The sequence below is a fragment of the Rhinoraja longicauda genome, chromosome 1, assembly GCF_053455715.1.
Source record: "Rhinoraja longicauda isolate Sanriku21f chromosome 1, sRhiLon1.1, whole genome shotgun sequence".
Classification (NCBI taxonomy): Eukaryota; Metazoa; Chordata; class Chondrichthyes; order Rajiformes; family Arhynchobatidae; genus Rhinoraja; species Rhinoraja longicauda.
In genome coordinates, this window is record NC_135953.1 from 6,190,969 (window position 1) to 6,218,006 (window position 27,038).

At 52.4% G+C, this 27,038-nt stretch overlaps 1 protein-coding gene across 1 annotated transcript; it reads left to right on the forward strand.

The window, feature by feature from the left end:
- Positions 1–2,705: 2,705 nt before the first annotated feature.
- On the forward strand, positions 2,706–22,582 carry LOC144596648 (RING finger protein 145-like). Its single transcript, XM_078405294.1, is given in 11 exon segments — positions 2,706–2,866; positions 2,868–2,886; positions 3,969–4,077; positions 5,421–5,512; positions 7,238–7,473; positions 8,804–8,982; positions 11,879–12,019; positions 14,969–15,151; positions 17,081–17,228; positions 20,090–20,446; positions 21,746–22,582. Coding segments are annotated over 11 exon segments (2,310 nt in total). The 5' UTR covers positions 2,706–2,716; the 3' UTR covers positions 22,442–22,582.
- The last annotated feature ends 4,456 nt before the right edge of the window (positions 22,583–27,038 follow it).

The window sequence follows — 27,038 nt, forward strand, 5'->3', positions numbered from 1 at the left end:
GGCGATGTTAAATCCAGCGGCCAAGTCGCGCCGGGTGATGGAAGGTCCCGCGGCCGCTGCTAAGTCCCGCGGCCGAGCCGCACTGGGCACTGAAACGTCCCGCGGCCGAGCCGCTCTGGGCACTGAAATGTCCCGCGGCCGAGCCGCACCGGGCACTGGAACGTACCGCGGCCGAGCCGCACCGGGCACTGAAACGTCCCGCGGCCGAGCAGCGCCGGCGATGTTAAGTCCCGCATGTAATAAGTTTAGCAAATGTTAAGCAATATAAGTGCAGTAGAATGTAAACTTGTATTAAATTGAGGCTACACTGCTACACTTTGGAACGTTGATACCCACACGGATTGCTACACCGAAGCGTCGCCCACCCACCCATTCCCTTCTCTCCATAGATGCTGCCTGTCCCGCTGAGTTACTCCAGCACTTTTCCTCCACTCAACCTCCCGGCCCCGCCCCCCACATCTCTAAGCCCCTCCCTCGCCCAACCCCCTGCCCCGCCCCCTCCATTGTCACTCACGGTGATTGACACTCACTCTTTGGAAGGTTGCTACAGGCGGACAAGGCGGCGCCTCCTCCTCCACGGGGCAAAGGTCCAGGGGAACATGGCAGCGCTGGGCGAGTGAGGGCAGGGCAGGGCAAGGGGCAGGGAGTGAGGGCAGGGCAGGGCAAGGAGTGAGGGCAGGGCAGTGGACAGGACAACAGGGGCACGGAGAAAGGAAAGGGGAGCAAGCCAGGGGACAAACTTACAGGGAGGTGGGAGCAGGCAGTCAGGGCAGGGGCTGGTGGGTCAGAGGGAGGGAGGGAGAGAGAGAGCAGGGAGGGAGAGGGGGAGAGAGAGCAGGGAGGGAGAGAGCAGGGAGGGAGAGCAGGGAGGGAGAGAGCAGGGAGGGAGAGGGGGAGAGAGAGCAGGGAGGGAGAGAGCAGGGAGGGAGAGCAGGGAGGGAGAGAGCAGGGAGAGAGAGAGCAGGGAGAGAGAGAGCAGGGAGGGAGAGAGAGGGAGAGAGAGAGCAGGGAGGGAGAGAGCAGGGGGGAGAGAGCAGGGGGGGAGAGAGCAGGGAGGGAGAGAGAGCAGGGAGGGAGAGAGCAGGGAGGGAGAGAGCAGGGAGGGAGAGAGCAGGGGGGGAGAGAGAGAGAGGGAGAGAGCAGGGAGGGAGAGAGCAGGGAGGGAGAGAGCAGGGAGGGAGAGAGAGGGAGAGAGAGCAGGGAGGGAGAGAGCAGGGAGGGAGAGAGAGAGGGGGAGAGGGAGAGAGCAGGGAGGGAGAGAGCAGGGAGGGAGAGAGCAGGGAGGGAGAGAGAGGGAGAGAGAGCAGGGAGGGAGAGAGCAGGGAGGGAGAGAGAGAGGGGGAGAGGGAGAGAGCAGGGAGGGAGAGAGCAGGGAGGGAGAGAGCAGGGAGGGAGAGAGCAGGGAGGGAGAGAGCAGGGAGGGAGGGGAGAGAGGGGAGAAGCAGGGAGGAGTTAAGGAAGGGGGTGTGAGAGAGAGGTTAGAGGGGAAGGAAGGAGGAAGAAAGGAAGGAGAGAGAGAGGGAGATAGAGAGGGAGATAGAGAGGGGAGAAGCAGGGAGGAAGGGGAGGGAGAGAGAGAGAGAAGGGGAGGGGGGAGTGTGTCAGACAGAGGGGAGAGAGAGGAAAAGGGGGGGAAAGGGAAAGGGAGAAGGAGGAGTTAAGGAAGGGGGTGTGAGAGAGAGTTAGAGGGGAAGGAAGGAGGAAGAAAGGAAGGAGAGAGGGAAAGGAGGGGTGAGGGCACAGGGGGGGTGAGGGGTCACAGGGAGGGGTGAGAGGGGAGGGGTGAGAGGGCACGGGGGGTGAGAGGGCACGGGGAGGGGTGAGAGGGCACGGGAGGGGGGTGAGAGGGCACGGGGGGGTGAGGGGGCTCAGGGAGGGACGGGGAAGGGGGAGTCTGTGTGTGACTGAGTATGTGTGATAGAGGGGGATAGGAGCAGTGTGAAGAGGGGACCGTGTGAGGGGCGTGAGGAGGGTTGTGAGAGGGGGGGGGAAGGAGGGGTAAGTGAGAGAGAGAGAGAGTGAGGGAAGGAAGGATCTGGGAGACTGGGTGGGTGGGGGAGGTTTGAAGGGAGCTGGTGGGATACTGAGAGCAGTGGAGATACAGGGGCCAGTGTTTGTGTGTGTGTGAGAGAGAGAGAGAGAATTGTGGACCAAGGAGGGATTGGGGAAGGAGGTTGTGCCGCTGTTGTGTTGGGTCAGTGGGCTCCTTGAACAGGGAGGGACGGACTGGGCGAGTGGTGAGAGTGGAGAGGGGGGAGCAGTGAGTCTGAGTGACAGGAGTGGTCACACCTCTGGTGGACAGTCAAAGTGGTGAGAGGAGTTGACCACCTGGCGAGGGGGGTGGGTGGGGTCTACCGAAGCTGAACGGCGAGCAGCCACTTTGCTGGAATGAGGGGTGGTTTACCGAACAGTCTCAGACGGGGGATGTGTGTGGGTTAGAGAGGAGTGTTGGTTTTCTCTCAAGGAGTGGGGAGTGGGGAGAGGAGGGGAGAGGATTGTAGAAGGGGGGAGGATTGGAGAAGGGGGGAGGGGGGAGAAGGGGATTCACAGAAGCTAAACCGTCACTTGATGGGGTGCGCAGTGAGTGTGGCCATTGATATACCCGGGGCAGACTGTGAAGGCAGGTGGTGCAGGTGGCAGGCCTGAGAACACAGGCGGGGAAGGGGAGGGGAGGGGAGGGGAGAGGGCGGTGGGAGGGAGCGGCCGAGCGGGAAGGATGCCGCTGGCAGAGACAGTGGCCAACGTGGCCCTGAGGGTGCCCAGCCTCGTGCTGCTGGACCTGCTCTACAAGTGGGACGTGGGTCACTTTGCCGAGCAGATCCAGGCCAGGAATGAGGAGATGCTCCTCAAGTACAAGTACGTCCTGTTGGAATATCTACTACCTGGGTAAGTTCTGGCGTCCTGGTGCCATCGAAACAACTTGGAGCTCAATGCTCTTAACACCCTGGAACTGATTGTAGACTTTCGGAGAGCTCTCCCTCCCCTCCCCTCCCCTCCCCTCCCCTCCCCTCCCCTCCCCTCCCTCCCCTCCCCTCCCCCTCCCCTCCCCTCCCCTCCCCTCCCCTCCCTCCCCTCCCCTCCCCTCCCCTCCCCTCCCCTCCCCTCCCCTCCCCTCCCCTCCACTCCACTCCCCTCCACTCCCCCCCACTCACCATCAACAACACCACAGTCACATCTGTGGAGTCGTTTAAGTTCCTTGGAACCATCATCTCCAGGGACCTTAAATGGGAGGCCACCATCGACTCCACAGTCAAAAAGGCCCAACAGAGGATGTACTTCCTGCGGCAACTGAGGAAACACAATCTGCCACAGGCAATGATGGTCCAATTCTATACTGCCATCGTAGAGTCCGTCCTCACCTTCTCCATCATGGTCGGGTTTGGCTCAGCGACCAAGCACGACATCCGGAGGCTGCAACGGATCGTTCGCACAGCTGAGAAGGTTGTTGGCTGCAACCTTCCCCCCCATTGACGAACTGTACACTGAAAGGGCCAGGAAGCGAGCGGGCAAGATCATCTCTGACCCCTCTCACCCTGGCCACAAACTCTTCGAAGCACTTCCTTCTGGAAGGCGACTCCGGACTGTCAAAGCAGCCACTGTGGCCCCTTGGTCTGGACTCCCCAACATTGGGAACATATTTCCTGCCTCTAATGTATCCAACCCCTTAATAATCTTATACGTTTCGATAAGATCCCTTCTCATCCTTCTAAATTCCAGTGTATTCAAGCCTAGTCGCTCCAGTCTTACGACAGTCCCGCCATTCCGGGAATTAACCTAGTAACGTCTTTGGAGTGTGGGTGGAAACTGGAGCACCCGGAGAAAACCCACGCAGGTCGTGGGGAGAATGTGCAAACTCCGTACGGACAGCGCCCGTAGTCAGGATGGAACCCGGGTCTCTGGCGCTTTGACCGGTAACCCCACCGCTGCAACGCCCCAGCTGAGCTTTGTTTTGCCTCCTGTATCCGCAGGTCATCTCCTGGCCACGGTGGTCCTTGTGTTGCCCCTCCAGCACCTGGTGAAAATCTACGTGTACCTGCTGACTGCCTTGCTACTCTACGCCGGACACCACACCTGCAGGTGAGTGCTGGATCGCTGCACAGTAGAGGGAGTGCCATAGAGGGAGTACAGTCTTGCCATAGAGGGAGTACAGAGAAGGTTCACCAGATTGATCCCTGGGATGGCAGGACTTTCATATGAAGAAAGACTGGATAGACTCGGCTTGTACTCGCTGGAATTTAGAAGATTGAGGGGGGGATCTTATAGAAACTTACAAAATTCTTAAGGGGTTGGACAGGCTGGATGCAGGAAGATTGTTCCCGAATTTTGGGAAGTCCAGAACAAGGGGTCACAGTTTAAAGATAAGGGGGAAGTCTTTTAGGACCAAGATGAGAACGTTTTTTTCACACAGAGAGTGGTGAATCTGTGGAATTCTCTGCCACAGAGAGTAGCTGAGGCCAGTTCATTGGCTATATTTAAGAGGGAGTTAGATGTGGCCCTTGTGGCTAAAGGGATCAGGGGGTATGGAGAGAAGGCAGGTACGGGATACTGAGTTGGATGATCAGCCATGATCATATTGAATGGTGGTGCTGGCTCGAAGGGCCGAATGGCCTACTCCTGCACCTATTGTCTGTCTATAATCAGCCGACCACAATGACGTGCTAAGGTTGGCCAACAGCATCGTCTCTCGCCCCAACCATGTCCCGAACAGTGAATACGAATTGTTACCATCAAATCGGACGTACAGGGGGGAGTTCCAAGATTTAATAAGGGTTAGACTGAAGCACTCTTTTGTGCACCAGTCAATCCTGATTGTGGATGATCAGCCCTGATCACATTGAACGGCGGTGCTGGCTCGAAGGGGCCGAATGGTCTCCTCCTGCACCTATTGTCTATTGAAACTAAGCTTAGGAGTTAATCCCAGATCAAATGTATGTTGAATGGGTCGTCCTTGTCTATTGTCATTTGTGATTGTAATGTTATGGTGAGTATATGTATCCTCGTTTCTTGTCTTTCATTCTTTGTCTTTGTTGATGTTGCAAGTGGAGCTGCTGAGAAGCAAGAAAAATTTTAGACTCGATCTGACGATAAAGTATTATCGTATCGTAACCGCTGACACCCTGAACTACTAATGAAGAATCTGTCGACCTCCGCCTTTAAAACCTCCATTGATTTGGCCTCCACATTCTTCCGTGGCAATGATCTCCACAGATTCGCACTCTCCCACCTCAATGGAAACATCCTCTCCACATCCGCTCTATCTGGGCCTTTCAGTGTTCCCTAAGTTTCAACGTGGTCACCCCCCCCCCCCAACCTTCTAAACTCCAGCGAGCACAGGCCCAGTGCCGTCAAATGCTCGTCATATGCTAGCCCCACTGATTCCTGGGATAATTCTTGTAAACCTCCTCTGTTCTCTCCTAAAGGGACTACGTGCTGATGGAGATGGAGTCTGGCTACGTCGGAGCTGTGTACCTGAACCTGGCGGCTCTCCAGCGCTTTGTCAGCACGCTAACGGGTAGGCACTCTGCGCCAAAGGTACTGGAGGAGCAAGATAGACCACTCGACCCTAACAACCGTAGTGCGTCACGGCGGCCATTTTAGTAGGCGAAAACGTGCAGAAACATATTAAAAGAAAAATAACAAATTGACAGATGAGATATATTCTGCGTTTTAATGGTATCATCATCACACATACTGTTCCCCCAAAACACTGATTACACTGCGAGAGGCAGAGCGAACGGCGGGTTTAAAATGGCAGACGTCATGCTCCTTTGCGTACTGCATTTCAGTGTAGGTGCTCCTCTAGTACCTTTGGTCCGCACCGCCATTTCACGTGGGGTGGTGGTGCTACCGTGGATGGGGCGTGTGAGGTGACAGAGGGGTCCTGAACTGTCGGGACCTGAACTGTCGGGACCTGAACTGTCGGGACCTGAACTGTCGGGACCCGAACTGTCGGGGCCTGAACTGTCGGGACCTGAACTGTCGGGACCTGAACTGTCAGGGGACCTGAACTGTCGGGACCTGAACTGTCGGGGCCTGAACGGTCGGGGCCCCTAAACTGTCTTCGCCAACAGCGCCCCCCCCCGGACCTACACACCGATGCTGTGGGTCCCGACAGTTTAGGTCCCAACACTCTAGGTTTCAACGTTTTAGTTGCGGACAGTCTAGGTTCGGAGGCCCGGGCGCCGCCTGACGGAGGTTGCCTAGCAACCCGCCTCTCGGCCCGGGCAGCCACCATTGGTGGAGCAGGAGCACGTGGCCGCTGGTTTGGTGAGGTAGCATGGGGCGGTGAGGAAGTTGGCAACCCTACTAATATGGGACAAGGGCGGTCCCGTACGGGACAAACTAATTTCACCCAAAATACGGGATGTCCAGGCTAATAAGGGACAGTTGCCAACCCTACCTGGAAATTCACTCCTTGTGAATCCTAAAGGGATTCAATCTTAACTTCGATCTTACAGGATTGGACACGTTAGAGGCAGGAAACATGTTCCCAATGTTGGGGGAGTCCAGAGACCAGGGGCCACAGTTTAAGAATAAGGGGTAGGCCATTTAGAACGGAGATGAGGAAAAACTTTTTCACCCAGAGAGTTGTGAATCTGTGGAATTGTCTGCCACAGAAGGCAGTGGAGGCCAATTCTCTGGATGTTTTCAAGAGAGAGAGTTAGATTTAACTTAGGGCTAACGGAATCGAGGGATATGAGGAGAAAGCAGGAACGGGGTACTGATTGTGGATGATCAGCTATGATCACATTGAATGGCGGAGCTGGCTCGAAGGGCCGAATGGCCTCCTCCTGCACCTATTCTTTAGCTGTTTCTATGTTTCCTCGTCTGAGAGGGGATCTTATTGAAACATAAGATTATTAAGGGATTGGACACATTAGAGGCAGGAAACATGTTCCCGATGTTGGGGGAGTCCAGAACCAGGGGCCACAGTTTAAGAATAAGGGGTAGGCCATGTAGAACAGAGATGAGGGAAAAACTTTTTCAGTCAGAGAGTTGTGAATCTGTGGAATTCTCTGCCTCAGAAGGCAGTGGAGGCCAATTCTCTGAATGCATTCAAGAGAGAGCTAGATAGAGCTCTTAAGGATAGCGGAGTCAGGGGGTATGGGGAGAAGGCAGGAACGGGGTACTGATTGTGAATGGTCAGCCATGATCACATTGAATGGCGGTGCTGGCTCGAAGGGCCGTATGGCCTCCTCCTGCACCTATTGTCTATTGTCTATTTGTTCCTCCCCAGGTCAGCTCCTGGTCTCCATTCTCTGCACCTACTTCATGAGGTCCAAGACGATGTGGGTGTTCAGTGCTCACCTGCTCCCCCTGATGGCCCGGCTCTGCATGGTGCCTCTGGGCATCCTCCTCTTCCTCAACAAGCTCTCCTCCATCTTCACCATCTTCGAGGTGATCTACTTCCTCCTCTGCAACTTGTTTGTGCCGTTCTACCTGGCCAAGTCGGCCTACCGAGAGATCGTGCAGGTAGGACACCTCTATAAGATTATCCATCATCCTCCTGTGCTCCAAGATATATTGTCTCGGATGACTCAAACTCTCCCTGTAGCCTAGATCCACAAGTCCCGCTGCGCCACAGTGCCACCCACTGGTGGGACAAGGGTAGATGGGTCATGTTGGTTCGACGTGGGCAAGCTGGGCCGAAGGGCCTGTTTCCACACTGTATGACTACACCTGATATTTGCAGAGACTTGAAAAGAGAGTTGGCAGTGGAGTGTGCTGTCCTAGAATATACTTCCGTGCGACTGTACTGTGAGGTTATCCACTTTGGTGGTAAGAATAAGAAGGCAGATTATTATCTGAATGGTGTCAAGTTAGGAAAATGGGACATACAACGAGATCAGGGTGTGCTAGTGCATCAGTCACTGAAAGGAAGCATGCAGGTACAGCAGGCAGTGAAGAAAGCCAATGGAATGTTGGCCTTCATAACAAGAGGAGTTGAGTATAGGAGCAAAGAGGTCCTTCTGCAGTTGTACAGGGCCCTAGTGAGACCGCACCTGGAGTACTGTGTGCAGTTTTGGTCTCCAAATTTGAGGAAGGATATTCTTGCTATTGAGGGCGTGCAGCGTAGGTTTGCTAGGTTAATTCCCGGAATGGCGGGACTGTGGTATGTTGAAAGACTGGAGCGGCTCGGCTTGTATACGCTGGAATTTAGAAGGATGAGAGGGGATCTTATCGAAGCATATAAGATTATTAAGGGGTTGGACATGTTAGAGGCAGGAAACATGTTCCCAATGTTGGGGGAGTCCAGAACAAGGGGCCACAGTTTAAGAATAAGGGGTAGGCCATTTAGAACGGAGATGAGGAAAAACTTTCAGTCAGAGAGTTGTGAATCTGTGGAACTCTCTGCCTCAGAAGGCAGTGGAGGCCAATTCTCTGAATGCATTCAAGAGAGAGCTAGATAGAGCTCTTAAGGATAGCGGAGTCAGGGGGTATGGGGAGAAGGCAGGAACGGGGTACTGATTGAGAATGATCAGCCATGATCACATTGAATGGGGGTGCTGGCTTATATGTTTCAATAAGATCCCCTTTCAGACGAGGAAACATAGAAACAGCTAAAAAAATAGGTGCAGGAGGAGGCCATTCGGCCCTTCGAGCCAGCTCCACCATTCAATATGATCATGGCTGATCATCCACAATCAGTACCCCGTTCCTGCTTTCTCCTCATATCCCATTCTCCTGCCTTCTCCCCGTAACCCCTGACGCCCGTACCTAATCAAGAATCGATCTACCTCTGCCGTGGAGAACGTCCATGTTATACTGCTAAGGATGTTGGCTGCTTGTGGTTTGTGTGCAGGAGAGCGAGCTGTACGGGTTCCTGGGCTTGGGCATCGTACTGTGGAACCAGTTTGCCGTGCCCGTGCTGTTCACCACCTTCTGGCTGGCGCTGTTTGCCTCCGAGTTCTACTCGTACCTCAGCTCCAGGAGCAAGTCGCACGCTCCCAACGAGGGCCTGGTCTTCGTCTTTCTCACCAGGTACAGTTCAACTCCACCCCCCCCCCCCCCCCCCCACCCACCTTGTCTTCCCTTCTTGAAAACTAGCGGACTCGTCCTAGGCGGCGCGGTGGCGCGGCGGTAGAGTGGCTGCCTCACAGCGCCAGAGACCCGGGTTCCATCCCGACTACGGGTGCTGTCTGTACGGAGTCTGCACCTATTGTCTATTGTCTATTGTCTATTGTCTATTGCCTATTGTCTATTGAGTTTGTACCAAAGATACTAAAGGAGCATGATGGACCACTCCGTTGAAATCGCCCGTACTGAAATGTAGTACGCAAAGGAGTGTAACGTCCGCCATTTTAGTAGGCAAAACCCGCCTCTCGTAGTGTAATCAGTGTTTTGGGGGAACAGTATGTGTGATGATACCATTAAAATGCAGAATATATCTAATTAATTCACAGATTTTTGTAATTTTTCTTTTTAAATGTTCCTGCAAGTTTCTGCCTACTAAAATGGCCGCCGTGACGTACTACGGTTTTTAGGGTCGAGTGGTCTATCTTGCTCCTCTAGTGTCTTTGGTTTGTACTTTCTCCCCGTGACCTGCGTTGGGTTTTCTCCTATGGTTCCTGTTTCGTCCCACGCTCCAAAGGCGCGCAGGTTTGTAGGTCAATTGGCTTGGTTAATGTGCTGGTCAGTGCCGATCTAGTGGTCCGAAGGGCCTGTTTCCACGATGTGTTTCTAATACCAAACTAAACAAAAAGTCATAGGAGCCGTCCAGCCCAGCTCACTTATGCCGACCAACATTGAGTCACACAGCGTGGGAACAGGCCCTTCAGCCCAACGACTCAATGCCGACCAGTTGAGTCGAGGAGCGAAGAGGTCCTTCTGCAGTTGTACAGGGCCCTAGTGAGACCGCACCTGGAGTACTGTGTGTGGTTTTGGTCTCCAAATTTGAGGAAGGATATTCTTGCTATTGAGGGAGTGCAGCGTAGGTTTACTAGGTTAATTCCAGGAATGGCGGCGCTGTCATATGTTGAAAGACTGGAGCGACTAGGCTTGTATACACTGGAATTTAGAAGGATGAGAGGGGATCTTATTGAAACATATAAGATTATTAAGGGATAAACAATAGACAATAGGTGCAGGAGGAGGCCATTCGGCCCTTCGAGCCAGCACCGTCATTCAATGTGACCATGGCGGATCATTCTCAATCAGTACCCCGTTCCTGCCTTCTCCCCATACCCCCTGACTCCGCTATCCTTAAGAGCTCTATCTAGCTCTCTCTTGAATGCATTCAGAGAATTGGCCTCCACTGCCTTCTGAGGCAGAGAATTCCACAGATTTACAGCATCCGCCCACTCACACAACCTGTCCAAGTCACCCTGCAACCTCATAGCATCTTCCTCACTGTTCACACTGCCACCCAGCTTTGTGTCATCTGCAAATTTGCTAATGGTACTTTTAATCCCTTCATCCAAGTCATTGATGTATATTGTAAATAGCTGCGGTCCCAGCACCGAGCCTTGCGGTACCCCACTAGTCACGGCCTGCCATTCTGAAAGGGATCCATTTATCCCCACTCTTTGCTTTCTGTCTGCCAACCAATTTTCTATCCATGTCAGTACCCTACCTCCAATACCATGTGCTCTAATTTTGCCCACTAATCTCTGAAAGTCGAGGTACACCACATCCACTGGCTCTCCCCTGTCAATTTTCCTGGTTATATCCTCAAAAAATTCCAGAAGATTAGTCAAGCATGATTTCCCTTTCGTAAATCCATGCTGACTCGGAACGATCCTGTTACTACAATCCTTTAATAATCTTATATGTTTCAATAAGATCCCCTCTCATCCTTCTAAATTCCAGTGTATACAAGCCTAGTCGCTCCAGTCTTACAAGGTACAACAGTCCCGCCATTCCGGGAATTAACCTAGTGAACCTACGCTGTACGCCCTCAATAGGGTTTGTAGGTTAAATCTGCCGCTGTGAAGTTCCCCGATCGTGTGGAGATTGAAGACGTGAAATGACACGGAGCGGGTGATCGATGGTCAGCGTGGACTCGATGGGCCGAAGGGCCTGTTTCCATTCTGCATTTTTTCAATCAATCAAAAGTGCAGGTTAAGTTTCTTTTATCAGAAGGTTGGTGAATCTGTGGAATTCTTTGCCACAGAAAGCTGTGGAGGCCAAGTCAGTGGATATATTTATGGTAGAGGTAGATAGATTCCTCATTAGTACGGGTGTCAGGGGTTATGGGGAGAAGGTAGGAGAATGGGGTTGAGAATCTATGCTATTAGCTAATATAAAATGGATGCTTATTTTCAGTAGAAAGCAGTAAGATGGATGCTTGTGGTAGAAATGTTATCATTGGGAATGGAATGTGTTTGTCCCTTTAGGAGTGATAGGGAGTAGACAGAGAAGTATAGGGATTCTCAGGGCTAGGAGGGAAAGATTGAATGGTGGAGTAGATTTGATGGGCCGAATGGCCTAATTCTGCTCCCCTCACCTATGGCCTTATGACCGTTTTTAAAAAAAAGATGAGAAGGCCACACTGGGGTTGGTTGGAAGATCGGAACTACACTCTAGATTGATGAGGGAGTGACGTTTAGTGCAAGGTAAAGCCAGAAAAGTCTGGAGACCCAAGAGGTAGATAGAAGCTCGGGACCTCTCTCTGGGTTGTAGTAGGACGGTTCAGTTGCCTGATAACAGCCGGGAAGAGACTGCCCCTGAATCTGGAGGTGTGCGTTTCCACACTTCTGTACCTTTTGCCCGATGGGAGAGGGGAGAAGAGGGAGAGGCTGGGGTGAGACTGGTCCTTTGATTGTGCTGCTGGCTTTGCCGAGGCAGCGCGAGGTGTAAAAATCACGCCTGCTTCCCTTTGGATTTGGAGCCGCTGGAGCCTCCTCGTTGACCGTTTCCCCTTTGACCTCCCTGACAGCGTGGCGGGCTGTTGCGTGACGCCGTTCTCCATGCTGGGCCTGACCTTCGCAGTCTCCCGCCTCTCGCTCGGCCTACTCGCCCTCTGCAAGTTCTACCTGCAGGGTTACACCGGCTTCCTCAACGGCAACCTCATGCACAGGTAAGGCGAGGGAGGGAGGGGGGGGAGGGGGCGGTGGGGGGGAGGGGAGGGGGCGGAGAGCCTGGGTCATAGTCACACAGCATGGAAACAGGGCCACGTTCTTCAACTCCCCCTCCCCATTCCCAATCTGACCTTTTCTGCCCTGGGCCTCCCCCATTGTCAGAGTGAGGCCTAGCGCAAATTGGAGGAACAGCACCTCATATTCCGCGGTTGGCTGACACCCCAGCGGTATGAACATTGACTTCTCTAACTTCAGGTAGTCCCTGCTTCCACTCTCTCTCTCCATCCCCTCCCCCTTCCCAGTTCCCCCACCAGTCTTACTGTCTCTGACTACATTCTATCTCTGTTCCACCCCCCTCTCCTGACATCAGTCTGAAGAAGGGTCTCGACCCGAAACGTCACCCATTCTTTCTCTCCAGAGATGCTGCCTGACCTGCTGAGTTGCTCCAGCATTTTATAGACAATAGGCAATAAGTGCAGGAGGAGGCCATTCGGCCCTTCGAGCCAGCACCACCATTCAATGTGATCATGGCTGATCATTCTCAATCAGTACCCCGTTCCTGCCTTCTCCCCATACCCCCTGACTCCGCTATCCTGAAGAGCTCTATCTAGCTCTCTCTTGAATGCATTCAGAGAATTGGCCTCCACTGCCTTCTGAGGCAGAGAATTCCACAGATTTACAGCATCCGCCCACTCACACAACCTCATTCCACAGCTTTTCCTCATCTCCGTTCTAAATAGCCAACCCCTTATTCTTAAACTGTGTCTACCTTTGATGGAAACAGGCCCTTTGGCCCAACCGGCCCATGCCGACCAACATGCCCCATCTACACTAGTCCCACCTGCCCATGTGTGGTCCATATCCCTTCAAAACTATCCCATCCATTGTCTCTGTCCAATTGTTTCTCAAACGTTGTGATAGTCCCAGTTTCATCTGACATTCGGCATGTCTCAACAGCAGGCGCGTTGGCACAGCGCTATCCTTAAGAGCTTTATCCAGCTCTCTTTTGAATGCATTCAGAGAATTGGCCTCCACTGCCTTCTGAGGCAGAGAATTCCACAGATTTACAACTCTCTGAGTGAAAAAGTTTTTCCTCATCTCCGTTCTAAATGGCCTACCCCTTATTCTTAAACTGTGGCCCCTTGTTCTGGACTCCCCCAACATTGGGAACATGTTTCCTGCCTCTAACGTGTCCAACCCCTTAATAATCTTATATGTTTCGATAAGATCCCCTCTCATCCTTCTAAATTCCAGTGTATACAAGCCTAGCTGCTAGCGCTGTAAGGCAGTAACTCTACCGCTGCACCACCCACGTTTCAATAAGCAATAATCACTCCCCAGGTAAACCTCATCGGCTGTGCTGTGCAGTGGCAGTATCAACACGATCATGGCTGATCGTCGAAAATCAGTACCTCGTTCCTGCTTTCTCCCCTTATCCCTTGATTCCGTTAGCCCAAAGGGCTAAATCTAACTCTCTGTTGAAAGCAGGTGTACGGGCCGAATGCAGGCAGGTGGGATTCAGTGAAAGGCCTGGATAGAGTGGACGAGCGGAGGATGTTTCTGCTCGTGGGAGAGCTTAGAGCCAGAGGGCACAGCCTCAGAATGAAAGGAGGTACCTTTAAAAGCGAGATACGGAGGAATTTCTTTAGTCAGAGGGTGGTGAATCTGTGGAATTCATTGCCACAGAGGGCTGTGGAGGCCAAGTCAGTGGATATTTTTAAGGCAGAGATTGATAGATTCTTGATTAGTATGGGTGTCAGGGGTTACGGGGAGAAGGCAGGAGAATGGGGTTGGGAGGGAGAGATAGATCGGCCATGATTGAATGGCGGAGTAGACTTGATGGGCCGAATGGCCTAATTCCACTCCTATTCCTTATCACCTATATTGTCTAAAGGCAGCTGGCATCATCAGAGACCCACGCCACCCTGGCCACGCTCTCATATCACCCTTGCCATCGGGAAGAAGATACAGGTAACGTCCAGGTTCAGGAACAGCTTTTTCCCTACAGCCATCGGGCTATTAAACACAACAACCTCAAATACGCTCTGAACTACAATAGACTTATTATTATTATTATTATTTACAGTGTTCTTTTGTCACATATTCTGCTGTGCTGTAGCAAGTAAGAATTTCATTGTTCTATCTGGGACACACGACAGTGAAACACTCTTGTCTCTAGACTCTTAATTCTCGATTCGCCTCAAGCTCTCTCTCACTATAGGAGTAAAGAGGTCCTTCTGCAGTTGTATACGGCCCTGGTAACATCTGGAGTATTGTGTACAGTTTTGGTCTCCTAATTTGAGGAAGGACATCCTTGTAATTGAGGCAGTGCAGCGTAGGTTCACGAGATTAATCCCCTGGGATGGCGGGACTGTCATATGAGGAAAGGTTGAAAAGACTGGGCTTGTATTCACTGGAGTTTAGAAGGATGAGAGAGGATCTTATAGAGACGTATAAAATTATAAAAGGACTGGACAAGCTCGATGCAGGAAAAATGCAGGCCACCGACCGCTGGATGATACACTGGAATTTAGAAGGTGAGAGGGGATCTTATCGAAACGTATAAGATTACTAAGGGGTTGGACACGTTAGAGGCAGGAAACATGTTCCCAGTGTTGGGCGAGCCCAGAACCAGGGGCCACAGTCTAAGAATTAAGGGGAAGCCATTTAAAACTGAGGTGAGAAGGAACTTTTTCACCCAGAGTTGTGAATTTGTGGAATTCTCTGCCACAGAGGGCAGTGGAGGTCAATTCACTGGATGGATTTAAGAGAGAGTTAGATAGAGCTCTATGGGCTAGAGGAATCAAGGGATATGGGGAGAAGGCAGGCACGGGTTACTGATTGTGGATGATCTGCCATGATCACAATGAATGGCGGTGCTGGCTCGAAGGGCCGAATGGCCTCCCCCTGCTTCTATGTTTCTCTCTCTCTCTCTCTCTCCTGCACAGGGGAGTGACGGAGGGGGTGACGTTTCTGCTGCTGGCTCTGCAGACGGACCTGATCAACCTGCACGTTCTCCAGCGCACCTTCCTGCTCAGCATCATCCTGTTCATCATCGTGGCCTCCATCTTGCAGTCCATGCTGGAGATCGCCGACCCCATCGTGCTGGCGCTGGGCGCCTCCCGGAACAGGTGGGTCGGCTGTCCGAGGCCCTCGGTCCGTTCACCCCGTTGTCGTCCCACCCCCCCACCCACCGTGTCCCGCTGGAGTTCCCCCGGCACCTTGTGCCTTGCTTGGTGCAAGATGGCTGCCCATGAGACCACCTTGAGTCCTTTTGTGCGGTTTCGACAGGCCAGAGAGGGAGTTAGATTGAGCTCCCGGGGCTAACGGAATCAAGGGATTATGGGGAGAAAGCAGGAACGGGGTACTGATTCTGCATGATCAGACATGAACATATTGCATTGCGGTGCTGGCTCAAAGGGCTGAATAGCCTACTCCTGCACCTATTTTCCACGTTTCTTTGTTTCAAAGGGCTCCAATGTTGACTTTGCAATTGCAGTGAATTGCGGACGCAGCCCAGACCATCACACAAACCAACCTCCCTTCCACTGACTCCATCTACACCCCACGCTGCCTCGGCAAGGCCAGCAGCACAATCAAGGACCAGTCTCATCCCGGCCACTCCCTCTTCTCCCCTCTCCCATCAGGCAAGAGGTACAGAAGTGTGGAAACGCACACCTCCAGATTCAGGGACAGTTTCTTCCCGGCTGTTATCAGGCAACTGGACCATCCTACCACAACCAGAGAGTGGTCCTGAACTACTATCTACCTCATTGGAGACCCTCGAACTATCCGTGATCGGACTTTGCTGGCTTTACCTCGCACTAAACGTTATTCCCTTATCGTGCATCTGCATACTGTGAATGGGTCGACTGTAATCATGTATTGTCTTTCCGCTGACCGGTTAGCATACAACAAAAAGCTTTTCACTGTACCTCGGTACACGTGACAATATACTGAACTGGACTTGGTTTCAACCCGAAACGTCACCTATTCCTTTTCTCCAGAGATGCTGTCCGACCCACTGAGTTACTCAAGCTTTTTGTGTCTATCTTTGACAAGGACTTTATTCATAAGATCATAAGTGATAGGAGTAGAATCAGGCCATTCGGCCCATGAAGTCTACTCCGCCATTCAACCGTGGCTGATCTATCTCTCCCTCCTAACCCCGTTCTCCTGCCTTCTCCCCATAACCCCTGACACCCGTACCAATCAGCATTAAACATCATTCACATTTTTCCCTTATCATTTATCGACATACTGTGGATGGCTCGATTGTAATCATGCGTTGTCTTTCCGCTGACTGGTTAGCACGCAACAAAAGCTTTTCTCTGTACCTCGGTACACGTGACAGTAAACTGAAGTCAATCTCAAACATGTACCGAGCGAGGTACAGTATAAAGCTTTTTTGTCATGGAGTCATAGAGTGATACGGTTTTGAAAACAGGCCCTACGGCCCAACTCCCCCACACCGGCCAACAAACATATAAGATTATTAAGGGGTTGGACACGTTAGAGGCAGGAAACATGTTCCCAATGTTGGGGGAGTCCAGAACCAGGGGCCACAGTTTAAGAATAAGGGGTAGGCCATTTAGAACGGAGATGCGGAAAAACGTTTTCAGTCAAGAGAGTTGTAAATCTGTGGAATTCTCTGCCTCAGAAGGCAGTGGAGGCCAATTCTCTGAATGCATTCAAGAGAGAGCTAGATAGAGCTCTTAAGGATAGCAGAGTCAGGGGGTATGGGGAGAAGGCAGGAACGGGGTACTGATTGAGAATGATCAGCCATGATCACATTGAATGGTGGTGCTGGCTCGAAGGGTCATGCTCGAGTTACTCCAGCATTTTGTGAAATAAAAACTTCCTAACTGGGGCTACTACCTTTCCCCGTAAGAGTTACATCTCACTCTCTCTTGCAATGCGTGGCGTGTGCCTTCTGCACCGCGCCATCTCCTGGTGCTGCCACCTTCAGCGAGCTGCCCATGCCCATGCCTTGCGTCGCGAGCGTGCCCGTTCCTCTCGCTCACCTTCTTGTCCCGTGCTTTGTATTCTCCCTCTGCCAGGAGCGTGTGGAAGCATTTCCGGGCCGTCACCATGTGCCTTTTCCTGCTGGCCTTCCCCAGCTTCATGGCCTGCAAGATCGCGCAGTTCTTTGAGATGGACTTCTGGCTGCTCATCATCGTCTCCAGCAGCGCCCTGACATCCCTGCAGGTGGGCGTTGCGCGGCGCGGCGTTGCGAGGCGGGTAGACACTGCGTCCCTCCCCTCTCCAAATTGAATCACGGTGGCGTGGCGGTGACACTAGTCCCACCTACCAGCGCCGGAGACACGGGTTCGATCCCGACTGCGGACGCTGTCCGCGCGGAGTTTGTACGTTCTCCCCGTGACCCGCGTGGGTTTTCTCCACGTTTCCTCCCTCACTCCAAAGACGTGCGTGGGTCATACGGTCAGAAGGAATCGGAGTAGAATGAGGCCCATCATGTCTACTCCGCCATTCAATCACGGCCGATCTATCTCTCCCTCCTAACCCCATTCTCCTGCCTTCTCCCCACAACCCCTGACACCCGTACTAATCAAGAATCTATCTATCTCTGCCGTAAATATATCCACTGTCTTGGCCTCCACAGCCTGCCGTGGCAAAGAGTTCCACAGATTCACCACCCTCTGACTAAAGAAATTCCTCCGCATCTCCTTCCTAAAAGAACGTCCTCTAATTACAAAGCTATGACCACTCTATCTACGCGGTTAACTGGCTTAGTGTAAATGTAAATTGACCCTGGTGTGTGTAGGATAGTGTTAATGTGTGCGGGGATCGTCGGTCGGCACGGACTCGGTGGGCCGAAGGGCCTGTGTCTGCGCTGTGTCTCTAAACTAAACTGAACTAAACGCACCAAGACTGGTAGCTGGAGATACCAGAGACTTTAACGTGCACACGATCGAGCCCTTTGACGCACAATGCGGGACGAAAACGAAGATCTCGGAGAAAACGCACGCGGCCACGGTGGCTCAGCGGTAGAGTTGCTGCCTTACAGCGATAGCAGCGCCGCAGACCCGGGTTCCATCCCGACTACAGGTGCCGTCTGTACGGAGTTTGTACGTTCTCCCCGTGACCCGCGTGGGTTTTCTCCGAGATCTTCGGCTTCCTCCTGCACTCCAAAGACGTGCAGGTTTGTAGGTTAATTGGCGTTGGTAAAAAACTGTTAAATTGTCCCTAGTGTGTGTGTGTTGGATAGTGTTTGTGTGTGTGTAGGATAGTGTTAGTGTGCGGGGATCGCTGGCCGGCGCGGACTTGAAGGGCCGAAGGGCCTATTTCAGCACTCTATCTCTAAACCAGAGCGGTATTGGGTTGGCACGGTCGGGTTCGGCCGAAGCAGCCATTCCTGAGCTGTACTGTTCTATTTTAAAGTCACTGGTGTCTCCAGTTTAGATGTACATTTGCCTTGGCAAGGACCATGTTAAAGTCTCTGGTCTCTCCGATATATAGAACGGCATTGGGCCGGCATGGAGGGGTTGGGCCGAAGGGCCTGTTCCTGTGCTGTACTGTTCTATGTTACAGTGTCTGGTGTCTCCAGTAGAGATGGGCGTTTGGGTTGGCACGGACCATATTAAAGCCACTGGTATCTCCAGTGTAGACGGGCATGTACAAGGACTGGACAAGCTAGATGCAGGAAAAATGTTCCCAATGTTGGGGGGAGTCCAGAACCAGGGGACACACAGTCTAAGAATAAAGGAGAGGCCATTTAAAACTGAGATGAGAAGAAACTTTTTCACCCAGAGAGTTGTGAATTTGTGGAATTCTCTGCCACAGAGGGCAATGGAGGCCGATTCACTGGATGAATTTAAGAGAGAGTTGGATAGAGCTCTAGGGGCTAGCGGAATCAAGGGATATGGGGAGAAGGCAGGCACGGGTTACTGATTGTGGATGATCAGCCGTGATCGCAATGAATGGCGGTGCTGGCTCGAAGGGCCAAATTGCCTCCTCCTGCACCTATTTTCTATGTTTCTATGACATTTGGGTTGGTACAGACCATGTTAAGCCTCTGGTATCTCCAGTGTAGATGGGCATTTGGGTTGGCACAGACCATGTTAAAGTCTCTGGTATCTCCAGTGTAGATGGGCATTTGGGTTGGCACGAACCATGTTAAAATCTCTGGTATCTCCAGTTTGGATGGGCATTTGGGTTGGCACGAACCATGTTAAAGCCTCTTGTCCAGTGTAGAGTGGATTTGGGCATTTGGGTTGGCACGGGCCATGTTAATGTCTCTTGTCTCCAGTGTTGATGGGCATTTGGGTTGGCACGGGCCACGTTAAAGTCTCTGGTATCTCCAGTTTGGATGGGCATTTGGGTTGGCACAGACCATGTTAAAGTCTCTGGTATCTCGAGTGTAGATGGGCATTTGGGTTGGCACAGACCATGTTTAAGTCTCTGGTATCTCCAGTTTGGATGGGCATTCGGGTTGGCACAGACCATGTTAATGTCTCTGGTATCTCCAGTGTGGATGGGCAATTGGGTTGGCACGAACCATGTTAAAGCCTCTTGTCTCCAGTGTAGAGTGGATTTGGGCATTTGGGTCAGCACAGGCCATGTTAAAGTCTCTTGTCTCCAGTGTAGATTGGAATTGGGTTAGCATGAACCATGTTAAAGCCTCTGGTATCTCCAGTGTGGATGGGCATTTGGGTTGGCACAGACCATGTTAAAGTCTCTGGTATCTCCAGTGTAGATGGGCATTTGGGTTGGCACAGACCATGTTAAAGTCTCTGGTATCACCAGTGTAGATGGGCATTTGGGATGGCACAGACCATGTTAAAGTCTCTGGTATCACCAGTGTAGGTGGGCATTTGGGTAGCACAGACCATGTTAATGTCTGGTATCTCCAGTGTAGATGGTCATTTGGGTTGGCACGGACCATGTTTAAGTCTCTTGTCTCCAGTGTAGATGGGCATTTGGGTTGCCGTGGACCATGTTAAAGTCTCTGGTATCTCCAGTTTGGATGGGCACTTGGGTCGGCACGGTGGGGGTTGGGCCGAAGGGTCTCTCTGACGGTGACGCTGAGGCCTCTTCCCCCCCTCCAGGTGTCGGGCACCCTCTTCATCTACGGGCTCTTCCTGGCGGAGAGCTTGCGCCGCGAGCCCTTTGAGGACCTGGAGGACATCATCTACTACGTGAACAGCGGCTGCCGGGCGCTGGAGTTTGCCGTGGCGGTGTGCGTGGTGGCCTACGGTGGGCTGGAGTCGCTGCTGGGCGAGTGGAACTGGATGGGCGCCTCGGTCATCATCGTCCACTCCTACTTCAACGTCTGGCTCCGTGCCCGGGCTGGCTGGAACAGCTTCCTCCTGCGGCAGGAAGCCGCCAAGAAGATCAGCGCCCTTCCCCAGGCCACCCCCCAGCAGATACTCGACCACGGGGACGTCTGTGCCATCTGCTACCAGGTACCAGGTCAGGGTGGGCACAGGGGGGAAGAGGGCAAGGGGGGCAGGAGAAGGGGGTCGTGATCACAGGGTCTTTCTTTGAGCCTTCTCAGCGGGACATAGAAACATAGACAATAGGTGCAGGAGGAGGCCTTTCGGCCCTTCGAGCCTGTACCGCCATTCAATGTGATCATGGCTGATCATCCAACTCAGTATAGACAATAGACAATAGGTGCAGGAGGAGGCCAATCGGCCCTTCGAGCCTGCACCGCCATTCAATATGATCGTGGCTGATCATCCAACTCAGTATCCCGTACCTGCCTTCTCTCCATACCCCCTGATCCCTTTAGCCACAAGGGCCACATCTAACTCCCTCCTAAATATAGCCAATGAACTGGCCTCAACTACCTTCTGTGGCAGAGAATTCCACAGATTCACCACTCTCTGTGTGAAAAGAAACTTTCTCATCTCGGTCCTAAAAGACTTCCCCCTTATCCTTAAACTGTGGACCCCTTGTTCTGGACTCCCTCAACATTGGGAACATTTTTCCTGCATCGAGCTTGTCCAGTCCTTTTATAATTTTATATGTCTCTATAAGGTCCCCTCTCATCCTTCTAAACTCCAGTGAATACAAGCCCAGTCTTTCCAATCTTTCCTCATATGACAGTCCCGCCATCCCAGGAATAAACCTCGTGAATCTACACTGCACTGCCTCAATAGCAAGGATGTCCTTCCTCAAACAACTGCACACGATACTCCAGGTGCGGTCTCACTAGGGCCCTGTACAACTGCAGAAGGACCTCTTTGCTCCTGTACTCAAATCCTCTCGTTATATGTAAGATTATTAAGGGTTTGGAAACGTTAGAGGCAGGAAACATGTTCCCAATGTTGGGGGAGTCCAGAACCAGGGGCCACAGTTTAAGAATAAGGGGTAGGCCATTTAGAACTGAGATGAGGAAAAACCCTTTCAGTCAGAGAGTTGTGAATCTGTGGAATTCTCAGGTAATGGAGGCCAATTCTCTGAATGCATTCAAGAGAGAGCTAGATAGAGCTCTTAAGGATAACGGAGTCAGGAGGTATGGGGAGAAGGCAGGAACGGGGTACTGATTGAGAATGATCAGCCATGATCACATTGAATGGCGGTGCTGGCTCGAAGGGCCGAATGGCCTCCTCCTGCACCTATTGTCTATTGTCTATTGTCTATTATGAAGGCCAACATGCCTTTAGCTTTCTTGATGGGCATGGGTGGGCCGGTGTGTAACACGGTGGGTTTGAAGGGCTGTTTTCTCGGTGGCATTAACGGTGGCATTTTCCCGACAGGTGATGAAGACGGCTGTGGTGACCTTCTGCGGCCATTACTACCACTCCTCCTGCCTCCGTCGCTGGCTGTACGTGCAGAAGACTTGCCCCATGTGCCACCAGCTGATAAAGCCGGCCCTCCCTCTGCTGGACTACCCTCGGCCCCCCACGGAAGAGGGACCAGAGGCCGGGGCCGAAGTGGTCGCCGCGGCAACCGCCGGGGCCACAGACGGAGGACGACCGCAGTCCGAGGGATCGGGGGAGGGCGGCGAGGAGAGCGACGGGCCGGATCGGGTAGGCCCGAAGCCTCCCGAGCCTCCCTCTCCCGAGCCAGAGCGGCCGGCGGCAGATCCGGAAGGAATCACGTCGCCGGAGGACGGAGAGCCGGCAGGGAATGAGGACCCCGGCGGCCGGGAGGCTTCCCTCGAGGCGCTAGGCCCCGTTCCCGGCCCCCTGGCGGAAAACAAAATGGACGCCCGGTCAGGCGAGGACGGAGAGCCGGCAGGGAAAGAGGACCCCGGCGGCCGGGAGGCTTCTCCCGAGGCGCTAGGCCCCGTTCCCGGCCCCCTGGCGGAAAACAAAATGGAGCCGGAGATCGCCGGTCGGGAACGGGCGGGAACGCCGACGGATTCGGGAACTCTCGCCGGGGAACCTCTGGCGCCCTCCGAGCGGGAGGAGGGGACGGGAGCAGATCCTGTTTTGCGGGACGACGGCTGACACGTTTGCCCAGACGCCGCTGGGCTGCGCGAATGCAAATATAGAGTTTATCAGACTGTGTGCGGTGGTGGCTGAGAAAACACTTTCGGCCGAGCATCGCCAACCTCTAAAGTGGTGAAGCCAAGCCTATCTTAATTAAAACAGGAACAAAATGTGGTTGAATCCTGAGCTTTTTAAAACGTTTGACCCTGGGCGAGGGGAAAGGGGATTGATCTGTACTGATTGCCCAGACTAATCTGGGGTACTGATTGTGGATGATCAGCCATGATCACAGTGAATGGCGGGGCTGGCTCAAAGGGACGAATGGCCTCCTCCTGCACCCATTGTTTATTGTCTATGCCAACCCAATTGCCCATCTCAACCCGAGAGACCAGAGACTTTAACACAGTCCATTGTCTATAATCCATGCAACAAGCACAGTAAGTGTAAGAAAATAACTGCAGATGCTGGTACAAATCGAAGGCATTTATTTACAAAATGCTGGAGTAACTCAGCGGGTCGGGCAGCATCTCAGGAGAGAAGGAATGGGTGACGTTTCGGGTCGAGACCCTTCTTCAGTCTGAAGAAGGGTCTCGACCCGAAACGTCACCCATTCCTTCTCTCCTGAGATGCTGCCTGACCCGCTGAGTTACAATAGACAATAGACAATCGGTGCAGGAGTAGGCCATGCAGCCCTTCGAGCCAGCACCGCCATTCAATGCGATCATGGCTGATCACTCTCAATCAGTACCCCGTTCCTGCCTTTTGTGAAATAAATGCAGATCGTTCCAGATGCGCTGGAAATGGGGCGGTCACGTTGGCGCAGCGGTAGAGTTGCTGCCTTACAGCGCCGAAGACCCGGGTTCCATCCCGACCACGGGTGCTGGCTGGACTGTAAGCTGCCCGAGCGTTATACGAGGCGCTGTCCCTACAGTTTGCGTTTGTTCTGACTCTGACAGTGGAGGAGGCCCAGGACAGGAAAGGTCAGAGAGCTCAGCATTCCATCCCTGCTTCCATATGCGTGCATCTCGGAAGGACATGGACAGGTGACGTTTCTGGCCGGGACCCTTCTCCAGATCGGATTGCAGATCGAAGAGAGAGCTAGATAGAGCTCTTAAGGATAGCGGAATCAGGGGGTATGGGGAGAAGGCAGGAACGGGGTACTGATTGAGAATGATCAGCCATGATTACATTGAATGGCGGTGCTGGCACGAAGGGCCGAATGGCCTCCTCCTGCACCTATTGTCTATTGTCTATTGTTATAGCTGTGCAAGACTAGGCTGGCAAGACCGCATTTGAGGGTGTCAGGGTGGCGCAGCGGTAGAGTTGCTGCCTTACAGCGAATGCAGCGCCGGAGACTCAGGTTCGATCCCGACTACGGGCGCCGTCTGTACGGAGTTTGTACGTTCTCCCCGTGACCTGCGTGGGTTTTCCCCGAGATCTTCGGTTTCCTCCCACACTCCAAAGACGTGCAGGTATGTAGGCTAATTGGCTCGGTGTACGTGTAAATTGTCCCTGGTGTGTGTATAGGATAGTGTTAGTGTGCGGGGATCGCTGGTCGGCGCGGACCCGGTGGGCCGAAGGGCCTGTTTCCGCGCTGTACCTCTAAACCAAACTAAAAAACTAAACTAATGGCGGGAACGTGAAGGGATTTTCAAGTGATCATTTAACCATCCAGTCCGTGTTTCTGTGCATGGCCGTCATTTATCAGACGGCACGGTGAATCTGCGGAATTCTTTACCACAAAAGGCTGTGGAGGCCAAGTCAGAGGAAGGCAAAAGAGATGGATAGATTCTTGACTAGTGCGGGTTATCAGGGGTTATGGGGAGAAGGCAGGAGAATAGGGTGTGGAGGGAGAGATGGATCAGCCATGATTGAATGGCGGAGTCGACGTGATGGGCCGGATTTTTTAGTGCAGAGATACAGTGTGGAAACTGGCCCATCGGCCCACCCAGTCCCATCCCCGTACATTAACACTACCCTACACACAAACACACGCACGAGGGGCAAATTTTACATTTTATACCAGGCCAATTAACCTGCAAACCTGCACGTCTTTGGAGTGCGGGAGGAAACCGAAGATCTCGGAGAAAACCCACGCAGGTCACGGGGAGAACGTACAAACTCCGTACAGACAGCGCCCGTGGTTAGGATCCAACCCGGGACCCTGGAGCTGTAAGGCAGCAACTCTGCCGCCGCGGCCCTCACGCCACCATGCGCAAAAGATGATGCCAAAGGAAAGAATATAGGTGGAAGGGCACAATCAGAAATGGGTGCATATTCAGGTGGGGCAGAGGGAAGAGAGGGGCAGCCAGTGGAACTGCATTATTGCAGAAAGTTGTGTATATATGACTTCAGTAAAGCATTGGACAAGGTTCCGCATGGTCGGCTGATCAGGAAACATAGAAAATAAGTGCAGGAGGAGGCCATTCGGCCCTTCAAGCCAGCACCGCCATTCATTGTGATCATGGCTGATCATCCACAATCAGTAACCCGTGCCTGCCTTCTCCCCATATCCCTTGATTCCGCTAGCCCCTAGAGCTGTATCTAACTCTCTTTTAAATCCATCCAGTGAATTAGCCTCCACTGCCCTCTGTGGCAGAGAATTCCACAAATTCACAACTCTCTGGGTGGATTTTTTTTTCTCACATAGAAACATAGAAAATAGGTGCAGGAGTAGGCCATTCGGCCCTTCGAGCCTGCACCGCCATTCAATATGATCATGGCTGATCATCCAACTCAGTATCCCGTACCTGCCTTCTCTCCATACCCCCTGATCCCTTTAGCCACAAGGGCCACATCTAACTCCCTCTTAAATATAGCCAATGAACTGGCCTCAACTACCTTCTGTGGCAGAGAATTGCACTTCTGTGGCAGAGAATTCCACAGTTTTATATGGCCTCCCCTTCATTCTCAGACTGTGCCCCTAGTTCTGGACTCCCCCAACATTGGGAACATTTTTCCTGCATCTAGCTTGTCCAGTCCTTTCATAATTTTATACGTCTCCATTAGATCCCCTCTCATCCTTCGAAACTCCAGTGAGTACAAGCCCAGTCTTTCCAATCTTTCCTCATATGACAGTCCTGCCATTCTGGGGATTAACCTCGTGAATCCCTGGGAAGGTTAGATCCCAAGGAATCCAAAGAGAGAAAGCTGAATGGATAGCAAATTGGCTCCATGGAAGGAAGCAGAGGGTGATGGTGGAAGGTTGCTTCTCAGACCGGAGGCCTGTGACTAGTGGTGTGCCTCTGGGTTCGGTGCTGGGCCCGTTACTGTTTGTCATCTACATCAATGATTTGGATGAGAACATACAGGACAAGATTAGCAAGTTTGCTGATGATACAAAAGTGAGTTGTTTTGCAGATGGTGAAGATGGTTGTGAACGATTGCAGCAGGATCTGGATCGATTGGCCAGGTGGGCAGAGGAATGGTTGATGGAATTTAATACAGAGAAGTGAGAGGTGTTGCGTTGAACAAAGGCAGGACCTACACAGTGAATGGTAGGCCTCTGGGTAGTGTAGAGCAGAGGGATCTAGGAGTATAGGTGCATGGTTCCTTGAAGGTGGAGTCGCAGGTAGATAAGGTGGTCAGAAAGGCGTTTGTCAAGTTGGCCTTCATTAGTCAGAGTATTGAGTATAGATGTTGGGAGGTCAAGTTGCAGTTGTATAAGACGTTGGTGAGACCACACTTAGAATATTGCGTTCAGTCCTGGGCACCATGTTATAGCAAAGATGGAAAGGGGACAGAAGATTGTTACCAGGGCTCGAGGGTCTGAGCTAAAAGGAGAGGTAGATGTACTGGGTCCCGCCCAGTGTTGGTGAATCGAGGACCAGAGGACATAGGTTCAAGGTGAATGGGAAAAGATTTAAAAGGAATGTGAGGGGCGACCTTTTCACACAGAGGGGTGGTGGGTGTATGGAACAAGCTGCAAGAGGAGGTAGTTGACGCTGGGACTATCCCATCTTTTAAGAAACATTTAGACAGGCACTTTTAATTGGACAGGTTTGGAGGGATATGGACCAAACGTCCATATGATGATACAAAGCTGGGTGGCAGTGTGAACTGTGAGGAAGATGCTATGAGGTTGCAGGGTGACTTGGACAGGTTGTGTGAGTGGGCGGATGCATGGCAGATGCAGTTTAATGTGGATAAGTGTGAGGTTATCCACTTTTGTGGTAAGAATAGGAAGGCAGAGTATTATCTGAATGGTGTCAAGTTAGGAAAAGGGGACGTACAACGAGAAGTATTATACTACTGGTTGCTCCACGTACAACGAGATCTGGGTGTCCTAGTGCATCAGTCACTGAAAGGAAGCGTGCAGGTACAGCAGGCAGTGAAGAAAGCCCATGGAATGTTGGCCTTCATAACAAGAGGAGTTGAGTATAGGAGCAAAGAGGTCCTTCTGCAGTTGTACAGGGCCCTAGTGAGACCGCACCTGGAGTACTGTGTGCAGTTTTGGTCTCCAAATTTGAGGAAGGATATTCTTGCTATTGAGGGCGTGCAGCGTAGGTTTACTAGGTTAATTCCCGGAATGGCGGGACTTTCATATGTTGAAAGACTGGAGCGACTAGGCTTGTATACACTGGAATTTAGAAGGATGAGAGGGGATCTTATCGAA